We start from the raw sequence: 14,819 nt of genomic DNA, 5'->3' as shown, positions 1-14,819 counted from the left end.
CGTGGAAGAAGTCCAGAGTTTCTGCTTGGGCTGGAGAGGCGTGAGCGCCACAGTCACGGGCAGGGCAGCTCTGAATGGCCACACAATCTTAACGTGGCTGGTGAGTCCATGCCAGCGTCTCAAAAGTAACTGTGTGCACAAGTGGGCCCGCATGCACACACAAATACTGTGGGTGTGAACACAAAACCCCAACGCACACAGACACCACGTGTGGTGTGCAGTGTAGTTCATCCAACCCTAGATGTCACCTCCCAGGTGCCACTGTGTCCGTGCTGGCTGAACTGTAGGTTCTGCAGGTGGCCGGCCGGCCGGTGGGCCGGGAGTGTCTCGGCCTTGGGTTTTCTTCTCTGTTGTCTCACCTCTTACACATAGACAGCAGTGATACAAACACGGAGAGCTAGCTCGTGAAGTCTCGCTCTATTTCCCAATGTGCAGTAAGTGCCCGGGCTCAGTTACAGGCATGCACGTTTCCCAAGCTCTGTGTGCCAATGTCTTTGGTTTGTGGCTGGCGCTGTCCCTGCGTTCGGAGTCGGGCTCATTTCTCCTCAAGGCCACATGTTCCAGTAAGGCTTTCCATGCCGAGACAGGAATTGGTGTCAGCAGAAGTCCAAACTAGGAGGCGCGCGAGGGAGGGATGGCCTGGGAAAGACCACCGGGCGCCTGGCGGGCATTTCCCCGTGGGCTTACCTTTATTTCCTTTGTGGTAGTGCTGAGTGTGGCTGGCCAGGGCCCCGGGGCTCCCTGGTAGGGTTTACCCCATCATCGTCCACTGGTTGTGGCCTCCGTTTCTGGAAACACCACCCTGATAGTTGGGAGACTGGAGAGTCATTCGTTTATTCCTTTCTACCCGTGAGAAATTCAAATGCTTTGGAAAGCTCAAGTGTGAAGCCTGATTGGTCTCAGAAGGCAAAAGACAGGGCTGTTTAAGTCATTGTGTTTGTGTTGTTGTCACAACTATATCGAATTAGATTTGTGTGGCAAATTTATTGAATTAAATTTGCGGGTTGAGGAAGAAAGCCATGAGCCCATTTATCCTCCCCTCATCATGCTTTGCTGCTGCTGCTGCTGCTGCTGCTGCTGCTGCTGCTGCTGCTTCTTCTTCTTCTTCTTCTTCTTCTTCTTCTTCTTCTTCTTCTTCTTCTTCTTCTTCTTCTTCTTCTTTTCTTTAAATATTTTCTTTGCAATGTTCTTTAGAAACACTTTTTTGGCTAGGGACTACTCTAACTTGAATTAAGCACAAAGGTCTTTTGCTTTTGTTTTCATTGAGCCTAGAAAATTCCCACATTACTCTTCTCTGCTACCAAAAGCCCTGATGAATCGAGTTGAGCCCCACCCACGTAACTGAACCCACCCTTAGCTCCTCATTGATGCTCCATATGTAATCATAATAGGAGACCTCACTCGCCCGTCTTCTGAATCATAGGTGGGATATAAGCTAGGTTTCATGTCAGTGCGTCATTGAGATCCAGGTACGGGAGGCCTCCGGCCCATGCGTGGGCTTGGGTGTGTGTGGTAAATACGAAGGGGACATTGCAGATACATTCTGAGAAGGAAGCTAAGATTGACTTTCACTCAGCAAATATTTATCCGGGCTCTCCCACGGTCTGAAGTCCTGGGATGTGCCAAAGGAAATGAGGAAATGAGAATGAAGAGAGCCGCGGAGGGCCCCACGCCCTGGTGGAGAAAGCCCAGGCTGGAGAGGAGGAGGAAACGGGAGATTTGTGGCAGGACTGCTACTCCGAATGAGTACTGAAGCGTGTGTGGGGTTTATTATCTATCTATCTCATGTAGATAATATTTCTAACCTATATGTCTATAATCTGCCTATCATCTATCTAGCTAATCTGTTATCTGTCTATAATCTACCATCTATCCACGTATTATGTATCAGTCTAATATATCAATCACTTATAATTTACCTATATATATCATTTATTCATCTGTCTATCCATCTACTATCTAATCTATTTTCCATCTACAACCTATCATCTGTTATCAACCTATATATTATCTATCAATCTATCAGTCTATATCTCTCATCTAGCTAATCTATCTGTCATCTATTTACCTCTCTATGGATCTAACAGTCCATCTATCTATCTATCTATCTATCCATCTATCTAATAAGAATTAATTTTGGACAAGTTTGTGACCTGGGTGTTTAATAAATGCCCGATTCCTTTCCCTATGGCCTGTTCACAGGCTCAGGTACTTACTCTGCCTTTTAGTGTTGTGCAATACATGGTAATAAATTGCATCATGTACACATGATAATAAGGCATATCACACACACACACACACACACACACACACACACACACACACACACACACACGTCTTGGTAATGAGATAATACTACCAGAAATGCTTGAGTCATGTGTGCCCAGCCCTGGGGGTGGGGGACAATGAGGACTGAAGAAGAACCCTTCTTGGAAGATCTGATCCCAGATGACACTTCTAGGTGGCATTTTAAAAAATGTATTATGCTCCAGGAAGTAAGCAAAGGGCAGAATCATTGCAGTGATAACTATCATGCATGTGATAAGGGGTTCCTAGTTAATTGCGTCAATTTCATAGATGAACGATCTTGGCACGGCTTCCTTCTCCACACCCCCAGTTACTCATTCTTCCTACGACCTAGATGCATCCTTCTCCTAGCAGCCATTCTTTTCTTGCTCTTCCCCCACCCGGAAGTCAGGCTAAAGTTGGCACTGATTGCTAATACGTTGCTTGTGATTTCTGTCTCTGATTCTATGTCTGTGTGTCTCTTTCTCTCTTACACACACACACACACACACACACACACACACACACACCTCTCACAATGGACCTCTGTACTTCCTGTCGACAAGAGGCGATTTCGATTGCCCAGGGAACATTATCTACCCAGCACCTGAAGTTTTCCCTCGCAGAAGCTATTGAATGACCCCTCGAGAGATAATGTTCATATAGTCATTAACTTCTTGCTTTGAAAGCTCCTTCTTATCATCAACTTTCTTCCCAGAGTCAATGCCACATTATTTCTGGACTTTACACCTGGAGCAAACAAATACATTTATCTTTATAACACATATTCGTATTTAAATATATATGCATTTATATCTCTATGTATTCATGTTTATCTTGCTGTGCATCTTTAATTTTGCTTTGTCTCCTTCTTTACTCTGGCAGGTGATGAAACCAGGGCCTGTGTGTGATGCAGGAACTTGGGTGCCAGGAATCATTGCTACATATGATTCTGTGTCTGTTTCTTCCACTGACATGTCTAGCCCAGACTCTTCTTAGTAGGACTTGAGTAACTATATTCTCTATGGTTCCCTGACTAGCTTAAATTCAGGAGCAGCTCCGAGAGCTTTTCATGTTTTAGGAAAAAATTGTGCCAGTTCTATACAGAATATGACCGTAATCATACAGCTGTTGCAGAGTTAGATCTAGGTTCTTAATAGTCCTAGAAATCTTTATAGTTTCATTGTCCCACCAAAAGTGAGTATACATTTCTTGTGTAAGTATATGTGGCACCTTTAAAATACTTCAGAACAAATCTATATGCCTGGCTATCATTCTTTTAAAGGCATTCATTTTAAAGTCTTGCTATTAGATGATTTACATAGCTGTACTTCTGCTACAGCAGAAGAATATTTCGTCTTTCTTTCCACTCATATACTTTTCTTGTAGTTCTTGTACAAGAGGTGGTTTGGATTGTACCAGTTATGTATCCCTGTGGTCTAGCAAACGACTCCAAAAATAAATACCCACCAAGTCACGGAGTTCCATGCATTTGGGCAGTGTGCTCAGCTTTTCTGTTCTCTGCTACTTTCTGGATCTTTCTATCTGGTCTGCTTATCTCTGCATTGTATCATTCAGTTAACAGTCTCAATCTAAGGAAAGAAAAATCCAGTTCTTTGCACAGGTAAGAATTTATTCATCAAGTACTTCATCCTTCTCAAATTGAAAAGGTCAGAAGTGGCATTGTGACCCAAGTAGTACAGCATCGGCCTTGAGCCCAGAGAGGTTCAGGGACAGCGCCCAGGCCCTGAGTTCAAGCTCCAGGACTGGCAAAAAAATGGTGAATTAGTCTAGAATGAGGCTAATTAATTACTGATGTCTGTAAATACCCCCTATGCTTGAAGTACGCAGCCTGTGTTGAAAACCCAGGGTACAGGATGAAGTTTCTCACTCTACATTCCCGCTGCTCACGTCCTTCTCCCTCTACCACACCCTGCTCTGCAGGGAGTGTTCTTAACACTTTGTTCCCTTGCAAGACTGTTCAGCAGTGAGCTGCACATATCACGCTTGCCTGGTGACTGAGTCACTGGGCTGGGATGAGACTGGAATCCAGGTGTGTATCTCCTTCCCTTCAGACAATGGAGGTGCTGCTGAAGCTGCTGAAGCGCAGACATTAACCTGGTGAGCACTTGGCACAAGGAGCAGCTCACTGAGAGTCCGTTCGTCTGCGAAAGCCTCATCTGCTAAGCAGATCTCCATACCGGGCTCTCACCCTAGTCCACACTCTGTTTCTGCCAGCACTCGCATACCTGCAGGCCTGGAACTTGGAGTGGTGGGTGTGGAATTCTAGAGCAAATGGTTACAGCACTCTGGAGTAAATTAAATAGGTTCTTTTATGTTTGCAAGGGGGAGAAAGAATGGTCATTTGTAAGAAACAACATTGCTCGTGTGGGCAGCTAGAGTGTGCCAACAGGAAGGGTCTCAAAGCCTAGCCAAGATGGCATTCATGCACTGACTTTTATTTTCCTTCCTTCCTTCCTTCCTTCCTTCCTTCCTTCCTTCCTTCCTTCCTTCCTTCTTTCCTTCCTTTCTTCCTTCCTTCCTTCCTACCTTTGAGGGTCTCAGAGTTGACTTCTTGTTTTTGTTTGCTTGTTGCTATGTCCTGAAGTTGTGCATTTTTCATTTTCATAGTACAGGTCCCTCCATGAGCAGAAATAGGTAAATTCCTGTTCAATAGCAATGTAGAAATCCATTTATGTGAGTATTTCCATCTTTGTCATGATATGGTGGTTGGGCGTACATTGATTTATAATCATTTATTTATGGGACCTTGCGTTGTCTCTTACCACCAAGAATGAATTAAAACCATTGTCTTCCAAAAGAGCATGTTGAACACATTATTTGCTCAACCTTTTAACTTTCCAATACCGAGTACAAACGTCTTACTCCGATAGGAAAAGTGACAAACAAATTCAAAGGCAGACTACTCTTGAAAGACACTTTTAAAAATTCAGTCGTTTTTGATTAGTAACCAGTGCTAGTACAAGAACAACTTCAAAGGTTCCCTAAACATTGAATTCTCATCTTTCATGCTCAGCATTGCAGTAACTTCAAAAGGATAAAAAGAGAGAGAGATTGAGAGAGAGAATGGCGACCTCTGAAAGCCATGCCGACCCAACCTAGGAAGTTGGCTTCATAACCAGATAATTGCCTCATTAGACTGTATTTAAATAAACAGGATAATTAACATTTTATTACCAGAAAAAGAACAAATGTTCACACCATTCAGAAATGAAATCCAGGGCCCAAGGGATATCTAGAAAGAAATGTAAAAGAGTTAGTGTCAAATATCAACATCTTCAAAGGGAAAAAAATGATTGATTTATGCCTTTTACTTACGGAAGGCTGTTGTGCATATTTTATTCCTCGCACCCTGTTGCTTGTTATAAGCTGGCTAGCGAATGTTCAAAGAACATAAAATCCTGCAAGTAAACAAACTGGATGTGAGTGAATTTGCAAGAGGCAGGAATTAGGATGCGGGTTCTGACATGGGAGCTTTCACGGGGGTGTGCTGTTACAGTTCCTGGAAGCGCCTGCAGAAACAGGTAGTGTGTTGGCAATAGGAGAAAAATGGAGAAGCTGAAGTTCTGTGCCACCCTCATGTAGAATTTTCAGAGTATGTCTGGCTTGAGACGTTGTGTAAATTCACACAGGATGCCCTGTCACACTGTCTGGCTCAGTGCTGTAGAATCCACTTGAAAGCTCTGCATAATAGACGGTAAAGAAGCTGAGAACTCATCCCCCCGGGGAATTATACCAGTGTCCTGTCTTGCAAAGCTAAGCTATGAAGTCAAAAGAAGTGCAAGTGTTTCCTGATGTCGACCCCCTAACAAGACGCAGAGGTCGTGAGCTGCCCCACGCACGAATGGGCCTCGCCCTGCGTGCTGCAGGTTAACAGCAGGCTTTGCGCATGACTGGGGTGTCGTTGACGTCAGAGCCTGACGTCAGGTTCTGACACGGGTGTGGCGGAGGGTCTGAGGATCTGGGCCTTGAGCCCACCTAGACTTTGCCACCCAGTTTGAGGAAGACTCAGACAAGCTTTTGTGACACTTACTTTTCATCTACCTCTCGAGCAACCAAGCTAAGAGGAAAGACATGTAGGCACCAGAGAAAGGGGTGTTTAGGGCTTTAAAAAACTTAATATAAGAAATAAAATATACTATGTAATAAATATATATTTATATGCTATAATAGATATATATATAACATAATGTACTATACAATACACAGTACAATATACTAAATATATCATATGTATACTATATTATATAATATATGGTCACCTATTTTAATGTCCTTCCCCACCTAAATGGACACTGAGAGAAAAGGGAAGCTCATGGTGTGGGGAGGAGGTGGGGAGGTGTCTGGTCGTGGGGGAGGAGGTCGGGAAGTGTTTCTTGGGTTGTGAATCCTGGAGTGCAGGGATGGATGGAGAGGGATTCCTAAGGCAGGTCCTGGCGTGTGGCTTCCCTCTTCTTGGGGACATGGGTCCTAGGCGGTCCACAGGCCTCCAGGAGAAGGGGTGGTGGGGCGGAGCCCTCCCCGTTTTGTCCCCACAAGGCAGACTCACAAAGAGGAAGCAGGCCCCGATCAGGGCAGCCTTGAGCGTCACGTCCAGGTCCGCGGGAACGTGGACCCCAAAGTTGTCCGCGTTTGTGAACACGTCATTCACGAAGCCCGACCAGTACTTTGAAATCTTCCCGATCGTCAGCTTCTCGTTTACGGTTTTCACCTGTGAAAAGAAAAGAGGCTTTGAGTTTATGGAAAGGGAAGAAAGAGAGATAGAGACAGAGAGATGGAGACAGAGAGAGCTCCGTGTCTCTGTATAGTTACTTTCTGACAATTATGCATTCTTCTATTTAGCATTCCCAAATGGCAGTTTTGTATTGGCATATAACTTTCCACTTCTTGCTTTTGCTGAGAGTTTCTGTCGCAATCCCTTTATTTTCTTTGCTTGCAGATGAAGGAAGAATACAAAAGCTATCAAATTAAGGTCAGCCAGCCAGCCAGCCAGCCACAAGATGGCAGCAAGAATTTACTTCCTTTAAATGGTCTAACCATAGAAATCTGTGATCCAGATGTAAAACAATCTACATGCAAAGAGAGAGAGAGAGAGAGAGAGAGAGAGAGAGAGAGACAGACAGACAGACAGACACAGAGAGAGCGCGAGAGCTATAGATAAGCTGATTTACAAATAACTAGGTGAATTTCTAGATGTGTATTGTAAACCTAAAACTCTTTTGTTCTGCTAAAAGAAATTTACAAACATAAATCCGTACAAGTAATATTGTTAAGGCGTGTATACCCATTTGATTTGGAAAACAGGCACACCCAAAGGATTTTGTTAATTCAGCAACCATTGTCATTTTTAATTTGTTTGAATTCTTTGAATAGACTTGTAGTTGTGTGTGTGTGTGTGCGTGTGCGTGTGTGTGTATCTGTATCTGTCTGTCTCTACTATCTATCTATCTATGATCTATCTCTTCTATCTATTGATTTCTTTCTATAAACATTCTGGGACAGAGCATCTTTGGAGTGAGGAGTTATTGTTATTGGGATGGAAAGTGCAGCATAACCAGATTTTAACCAGATGTATTGCTTTCTAACTGTAGCTTAGGGATATTGCCTCATGTGAAAGTCAGAAAGACTGAATTACATCGCAAACAAACAAAACAAAACAGCCTCTCTCCTTGAGTCATCCCCACCTCGAAATCCACGTCCCCGAAGCAGCCACAGGTCGCACAAGGACCAGTGATCTTCAGAACGTCCTCTTTGTTCGCGTTTTGGATTGTGAACTTGGGCCGAAAAGGGTCCCACTTCTGTGCCACGTAACCGACTGTTGTGCCAGGAGGGGCTTGGATTTCTAGCTGTGAGAAGAGATGCCTTCAAAAGACCATCATCCTGTAGTTACACTGCAGTCCGCTCTCTGTCTCAATGGTATTCTATCTGCCGTGACATTCTTTTTGTCTTCTACACATCACCCTGCATGCCTGCTTCTGTGGGCTCAGCCCTGTAACCCTAGCTACAGGGTACTGAGGTGGCAGAGATCACAGGATTTGAGGTTCAAAGCTAGCCAGCGCAGAGACATCCATAGGACTCTTATCTCTAATTAACCAGCAAAAAGTTGGGAGTGGAGCTGTGGATCAGGTAGTAGAATGCCAGCCTTGAATGAAAAGGCCAAGTGAGAAAATGAGACCCTGAGCCGAAGTTCTAGTACTGACATGATAGATAGATAGACAGAAGTAGATAGATGGATGAGATAGACAGACAGGTAAATGATAGAGACAGATGACTGATGACAGAGATAGGTCGATGGAGATAGATAAATGATAAATGATAGAGAGATGGATGATTGAGATAGACAAATAGAGGTAGCCTGAAAGTTGGATAGATGATAAAGATAGAGATAGTTGATAAATGAATGGTAGAAAGAGATAGAGATAATAGGGATGATAGATGATAGAGATAAATGATAGCTATAGGTAGATGATAGATATAGATAGATAGAGAAACAGATAGATTAGACAGACAGACAGATGGATGGATAGATGGATGGATAAATGGATGGATGGGAAGACAGACAGACAGATAGATGGCTAGATGGATGGCTTCGATGGATGGATAGGCGGATAGATAGGTGGACAGACAGAAGGATAGATGGGTGGATTTGATGGATGCCAGCTTTCAAGAGTGCAGAGGGTTAAGGTTTTCACATCTCCTGTCACCTTTGGTGAGCAAGGCAGAGTCATTGCTCAGCTATGTCTGACACTTGGTGCTACAAGTCCATGCCCACTTTCCTCGACACCCCTGCCCAGGACGGCCTCTGACCAGCCCGGGGCTTCCTGGTCAGCTCCTCCCAAGCCAGCCGTTAGGCACTGTACCCACTCCTGTGCACTAGCGCACAGCCCTCTCTGCGCTGCAGCCACCGCACACATCTGTCTTAGCCTTCATTTTTCCACCCACTGTCAAGCTGTCCTCTCCTCTGGAGAAGCAGCGCACGGACGGCAAGGACGGGAACGCCACGCCTGCCCCGACATTGCGGCTGGTGGTCGTGGGAGGGCTCCGGGGGCCGGGCTGACCTCTTGCAGGTAGCAGGGGCAGCAGCAGCTGCTGCAGCGCAGGGGCCGCTGTATGGTGATCACCTCCCGGCCCGCGCCGTCGGAGACCCGCAGGCTGCAGGAGCGCAGCGTGGAGCACATGCTCCGGTTGAAGCACAGGCTCTCCTCCACTGCCAAGTAGAGCCTCTGCCCGGAGCTGTCTTTGATCTCGTATTTGTTGGCGGTCTCCGTGCCCAGAATCACTGCGGGGAAGGAAAACCGAGCGCCTCTTGGAGGACTTCCATCAGCAGCAGCGCTGCCTTTTCCTCCTTTCTCTCTTCCGTGCTGGGATGGACTCGGGCCTTCGTGCTGGTGGCATAGCCCCGGAGCCACACCTTTAGCACAAGGCAGAATCCCCGCTGCTTCAAGGGGCTGGGGTGGTGGCTGGAGTGGAAGAGCGCCTGCCCGGCCCTGGGCTCAGTTCCCATGTAAAATGCTAGCGCCGTGGAGGCAGATAATGTTTAACCTTTCATTCTCTCTAAGGTTAAACACCATGTTCTAGGACCTGGATAGTCACAGCAACAAATAAGCCAGAGAGCCTCAGACTTTTGCACTGGCGATACATTCTGTCTTGGCTCTTAAAAGACACGCCGCGTGGTTTTTTAAACCTGATTCCCTTGCACACGTTGGACTTCTTTCTTATTTGTAACATGCTATGATGAGGAGGGACTGGAGAAGAAGGAAATGTAGCAGAGGTTTTAGAAAGTGCGGGACAGAAAGTACTCACGGCCCAGTAGCTCCACCTGCTGGTGAATGATGATCAGGTCTAACTGCGGAAGGAAATGGGAAATGTCACAGGTGGCCCTCTGTCCTCCGGCCCTGCTGGATCAGCTTACACTTGCCTGGGAGCGTTCCTCAGTGGCTATTGAGTGGCTCATTGACTCTACCCCTCCACCCTCCTGCAGGTTCAAGGCCCAGCTCCTTTACCCATCTTCCTAGATTTCCAGTCTCTTAAACAACAAGAACAACAACAACCATGTCTGCCAGTGAGTTTCTGGAGAAAGCATCTGCCATGGGAACTGTTTTCCCTAGGAACGAATGCTGCACTTCAACTCCATCAGCTTAGGGGACGCCCTTACAGACCCAGCCTTGAGGAAGGAGGTCGGGTGTACCGCAGGAAGAACGATAGAGAGGTTTTGCTCGGTTTCTACCAGGTTGCGGACTGTTGGGAGAGAGGTTAGGGTTTATGGGTTCCATATTCCATACTCAATAAACACTGTTTAAATGGCTCTGGGTGGTGACTTAGATAGATGAAGCAATTCTTGGAGAATAGATTTGCTGGCACCTCGGGCAATTAATAGAAAGCAGATGAATGTGCCGCATAGCTTTCTTTGAACTTTAGTTCCATCATTCACTGTATCAAGTGAATAGTGAATGTAAAAGCAAAGGGGCAACTGCGGCTCTAATTAAAGATATAAACAACACGAATGTTTTGTAATTCCGTGGTTTATCAAGCCTGTCTCACTTCATTTAGCCTATTGGCGGGAAATCTTCCCATCTCAGCTGAAAAGTGGGGAATCCAGTGTGCCTGAGTCTCAAGGGAAAGACGTTTGTAGAAGTACAAATATTCCGTACCTGGCTTAAATATTCCAGACCTGGAGGAAGACTGGCTGTCTGTGGCAGGGAGCTGCCAAGGGTGGGAACCCCTGGGCTGGCAGAGGAGACGTGAAGGCCTCCGTCGGGCTCTGGAGCTCCGGGAAGGAGGCCTGGGGGGCCTCTCTTCTTTTGGTTCTGTTCATCTACAAGAGAAGCAAAAAGGTGCGTTTAGAGTCATGTCTTCCCTGCATCTTTACTTCTTAAATCAGATGGAAGATCATCCACCACCACTGCCTGAACTTTAGTGACCCCGCCCATGCTCACTATTCACCTCACTGTCATTTGACGCCCTAAGCAGGGGGGGACAGAATGAGGGATAGAGAGTCAGGAAAACCCCAAACGCATGACTTTAGGACATACATTCCCCCCCGCACAGGTGTGTGCACAGGTAATATCTATCAATATATAATATAGGAATATGAGGCATGTTAATATAATACTAATATATATGTGTTAACATGTAATATCTACTAATATGCAATATATGTTATTATATATGTGAATATATAATGTATTGATATATAAGATACTATATGTGATCCATATAATGTTAATTATAGTATACATTATATATCTGAAGGTAATATGTTTGGTTATGATATAGTACATAAAATATGTTGGGCCGAGAGTTTGGCCTAGTGGTAGAGTGCTTGCCTAGCATGCACAAAGACCCGGGTTTGATTCCTCGGTACCCCACATACATAGCAAAAAAAGCAGGAAGTGGTGCCGAGGCTCAAGTGGTAGAGCTCTAGCCTTGAGAAAGCACAAGGACAGTGCTCAGGCCCTGAGCTCAAGCCCAGGACTGGTAAAAAAAAATATGTGTTTTATATCATATGTATTAGATAATATCTGTTATATGATGTAATATCTGTTACTACGTTATCGATGTGCCAGTAGTAACTGCTGAGGGACGTTTAGAACCACAGAGAGCACAGGGAGAAGCAGTGGGGTCTTGAGTTAGGTTTGCAGTGACAGTCACATCCGTCTTTCCAGGCCTCCAGATGTTGCAGGGAGTGGGTTTGTCGTCCATGCGTGGGGACGTGCTGCCTCCACTCCTATCATTTAACTCGGTGGATCTCAGCCCCGCGTCACCTCTGGATCTGGAGCCCGTTGGGCCCCTCTAGTTTCTGACTTGGGGCTTGGGGTGCAGGTGACGCCGCTGGAGCGACGCCCAGTGACTCAGGCCACACACACTCATCGCCCCCTCGCGGTGACTCTCCGTTGCAGGAGCGCCTTCCTCGTGCCAGGCCCCGAGCTTGGCTTTGTGCTTGAGGTCTGCCTGCCTCAGCTTCCTGGCTGCAGATGGGGAGACATGGCTCCTGCTGTGAAGCCATAGCCTTTTTGAAAAAATAACCAGATCACAAAGGGCTGGGGTGAGTGAGGGGGTGAGGGGGGTTCAGATATTACCAAGCGTGGCACCCTGAGTTCAAACACCAGTGCTGCCCCCCACAAGAGAGAAAGGCTTGTCCCCTGCCCCCCCCCGCATTCTTCCCCACCCCGAATTTCTCTCGGCCTGACCACGGCCTAGGGAGATTCCTGATCCCTAACATTTCCTCCTGGTCTCTTTACTTCTCGCAGGCAAGTGCGTTCTCCGCAGCACGTGCGGTGTTCTGGTTGTAGCTTGTTCGTTTCCCACAGAAAGTCTGGCCCACGCTTAATCCCAAGACTTTGTGGGGATTCTTTCCGTCCAATCGTATTTCGATAGTAATATTCCTTCTTCGTCACAGATTCCTTCAAAGACTCAGGCCTCCAGAGGAAAAAGGAGCTCCTTCGAGTTTCTCTCTGGCTTTGAATTTCTATCTACTCTTTTAAAAATGTATAACCAGCTGATAAATATTTTAGGGATTCTGCCGCTCTTTACGTAACAGGCCACGAGCTGCTGTAGATCGCAGTTTATGAAGTAATGAGGCAGTTTAATGATGACAGTATCTGTCTTAAATGGGGGGAAAACGACTTGTAAGGCTATCCGCCCATGTGTCTTCAGATGGTCTTTAAAACATAAAACAATAAAAGGCACCTGCATTCTAGAGAATGATTTTGCTCTTTCAGGACTGTACATTAAGTCTGTTTTCAAGCTTTCCTCATGGTTGACAGACACTGCTCTACATTAACTGTGAATTTAATAACAGTGGAAGCTCTAGATTCATGGTACTCATAAGCTGCTTTGGTGAATGGCAGCTCCTGTACACAGCTTCTTAAAAGTGATATATACATATAGTATAGGGGAGTTTAACTAGAGCAAAAAGAAAACTTAGTTTTATGTTAAAGTGTCTTTTTGTAAGTGCTACAGGTAGATAATGGGCCCTTGATATGTTTTAGGATAGTTTAGACTTGTAGACTCTTATAAGTAGAATTAGAAGTCTTAAGCAATCTTACAAATAATTGTTTTTTCATGCTGAAGCTTTTCACAGTAGCCTAGATCCTAGTGATTTGTTCAGATCCCCGGGGAGAGGGGCAACACAGATGTTGGGTGGTTTGTACGAGATCTACAAGCATTTTTTCACCCCCAAAGTATGCACCTGACAAAAAGCACATTGTTTGGGAAGGAGCGTCCTGAAATTTAAGATTAGCAGTTCATGCTATTTCTGCAGTCTTAGCCATTTTAGTAAAACTTACCAACTCCCTCTTCTGTGAAATTCCCCACCATTCTCCTTGCTCAGAGGCTTTGCTTTGCTCTCCCGCATTCACAGTGGAAGTTTTGAAAAGATGGTCAGTTCATAAATCAGTAGCCGTCTATTTCCGACGGATCAGCTTTCACACAGAACAACGGAGCCTGCGTTTTCCCCACGGTGTGACACAGATCAGCTCCATCTTTGTGTCAATCATCCAACCCAGATCGATAGCGTGTGCTGTTTCGATGCGTGTACGTCCCGAGCTTGGGGTCGGCGGATCGGGACCCGCTCAGACCTCACCTGCCTCGTGAGTCCCACATTTCCAGAAGGAAACAGGAAATGAACATGTGCCAGAAGTTTCCTTTAGGCCCTACTTTGCCATTCAATTTTTCTTATTAATTCCATGTATACAATAATGTGTGTGTGTGTGTGTGTGTGTGTGTGTGTGTGTGTATGTCTATATAGTCAGGACAGTTTTTCTTGCTAATTATATATGTCTATATAGTCATGGCCATTTTCTGATTAATTCCACATATGTGTGTATGTACACATATGCATATGTATATGTGTACACAGTCATATATATTTTTTGCATCAGAAGTTTTACCTTGTGTCGGGTAAAGTACCTGTGCTTCACTAAAAGTCTCCTAGGAGCTGAACAAAAATGGTTAAGTGCCACGGTTCTTTCAAAGCAAGGCAGGCCCTCTCCTACAGCGACAGCTCAGCGCTGTTCAGGTCAGGCGATGCAGAGCCGAGTGTTGGTGGCTGTGTTTTCTCTTACCTTTAGAGCCCATGGAGATGCCGGAGTCACTTCATCAAAGCCAGCCAGGCCAGGAGGAAAAGCTTTCCTTCCCGGTTGCCACGGGGAGAGAGAGAAGAGTAGGCAGGAAGCCTGACAAGGTATCCGCCTGCCTCATGCCGGCTCCCAGAGCAGCGGGAAGAGCGCTTGGCAGGTCCTCGCTGCTCGATTTTATCTGTGGGGACAACAGAGGGAGAAGAAAACACCGGCCAGGAAAGGTGAGCGCGTGGGGCCGGGGCATGTTTAACTGCCAGTCACATGAGAATGCACACGGCAGCCCGTGGCCGGAGCCGGGGTGAAAGTCATAGCAGGAAAAGCACTGAAACCATACACATGGCTGGGGGGGCAGGAGGGGTGGTAAGAGCCAGGAGGGATGAATCTGATCAAAGGACTTGGCACGTGTATGTGGAAATAGCACAGTGAAAGCCC

General features: G+C 45.9%; 1 protein-coding gene across 1 annotated transcript; it reads right to left on the bottom strand.

The window, feature by feature from the left end:
* Positions 1–5,636: 5,636 nt before the first annotated feature.
* Positions 5,637–14,385, bottom strand: LOC150043000 (phospholipid scramblase family member 5-like). The gene is made up of 7 exons (XM_090323749.1): positions 14,373–14,385; positions 10,959–11,122; positions 10,111–10,153; positions 9,366–9,586; positions 7,992–8,153; positions 6,857–7,018; positions 5,637–5,708 (listed from the first exon to the last, which is right to left on the bottom strand). The coding sequence occupies exons 1-7, from the start codon at positions 14,383–14,385 to the stop codon at positions 5,670–5,672; spliced, it is 804 nt and encodes a 267-aa protein (XP_090179875.1). The 3' UTR covers positions 5,637–5,669.
* Between the last annotated feature and the right edge of the window lie 434 nt (positions 14,386–14,819).

This window comes from Megascapheus bottae, chromosome 32, assembly GCF_031878675.1.
Source record: "Megascapheus bottae isolate mThoBot1 chromosome 32, mThoBot2.hap1, whole genome shotgun sequence".
Lineage (NCBI taxonomy): Eukaryota > Metazoa > Chordata > Mammalia > Rodentia > Geomyidae > Megascapheus > Megascapheus bottae.
Note: the sequence above shows the minus strand (reverse complement) of the source record. Positions and strands in the feature narration are given on the sequence as shown.

Coding starts and splice junctions, on each gene's coding strand:
- LOC150043000 (XM_090323749.1), bottom strand. Junction 10,154..10,958: donor GTCTGGAATATTTAAGCCAG/GTACGGAATATT, acceptor TTCCTTCCGCAG/TTAGACCTGATCATCATTCA. Junction 5,709..6,856: donor TCGGGGCCTGCTTCCTCTTT/GTGAGTCTGCCT, acceptor GTTTACTTGCAG/GATTTTATGTTCTTTGAACA.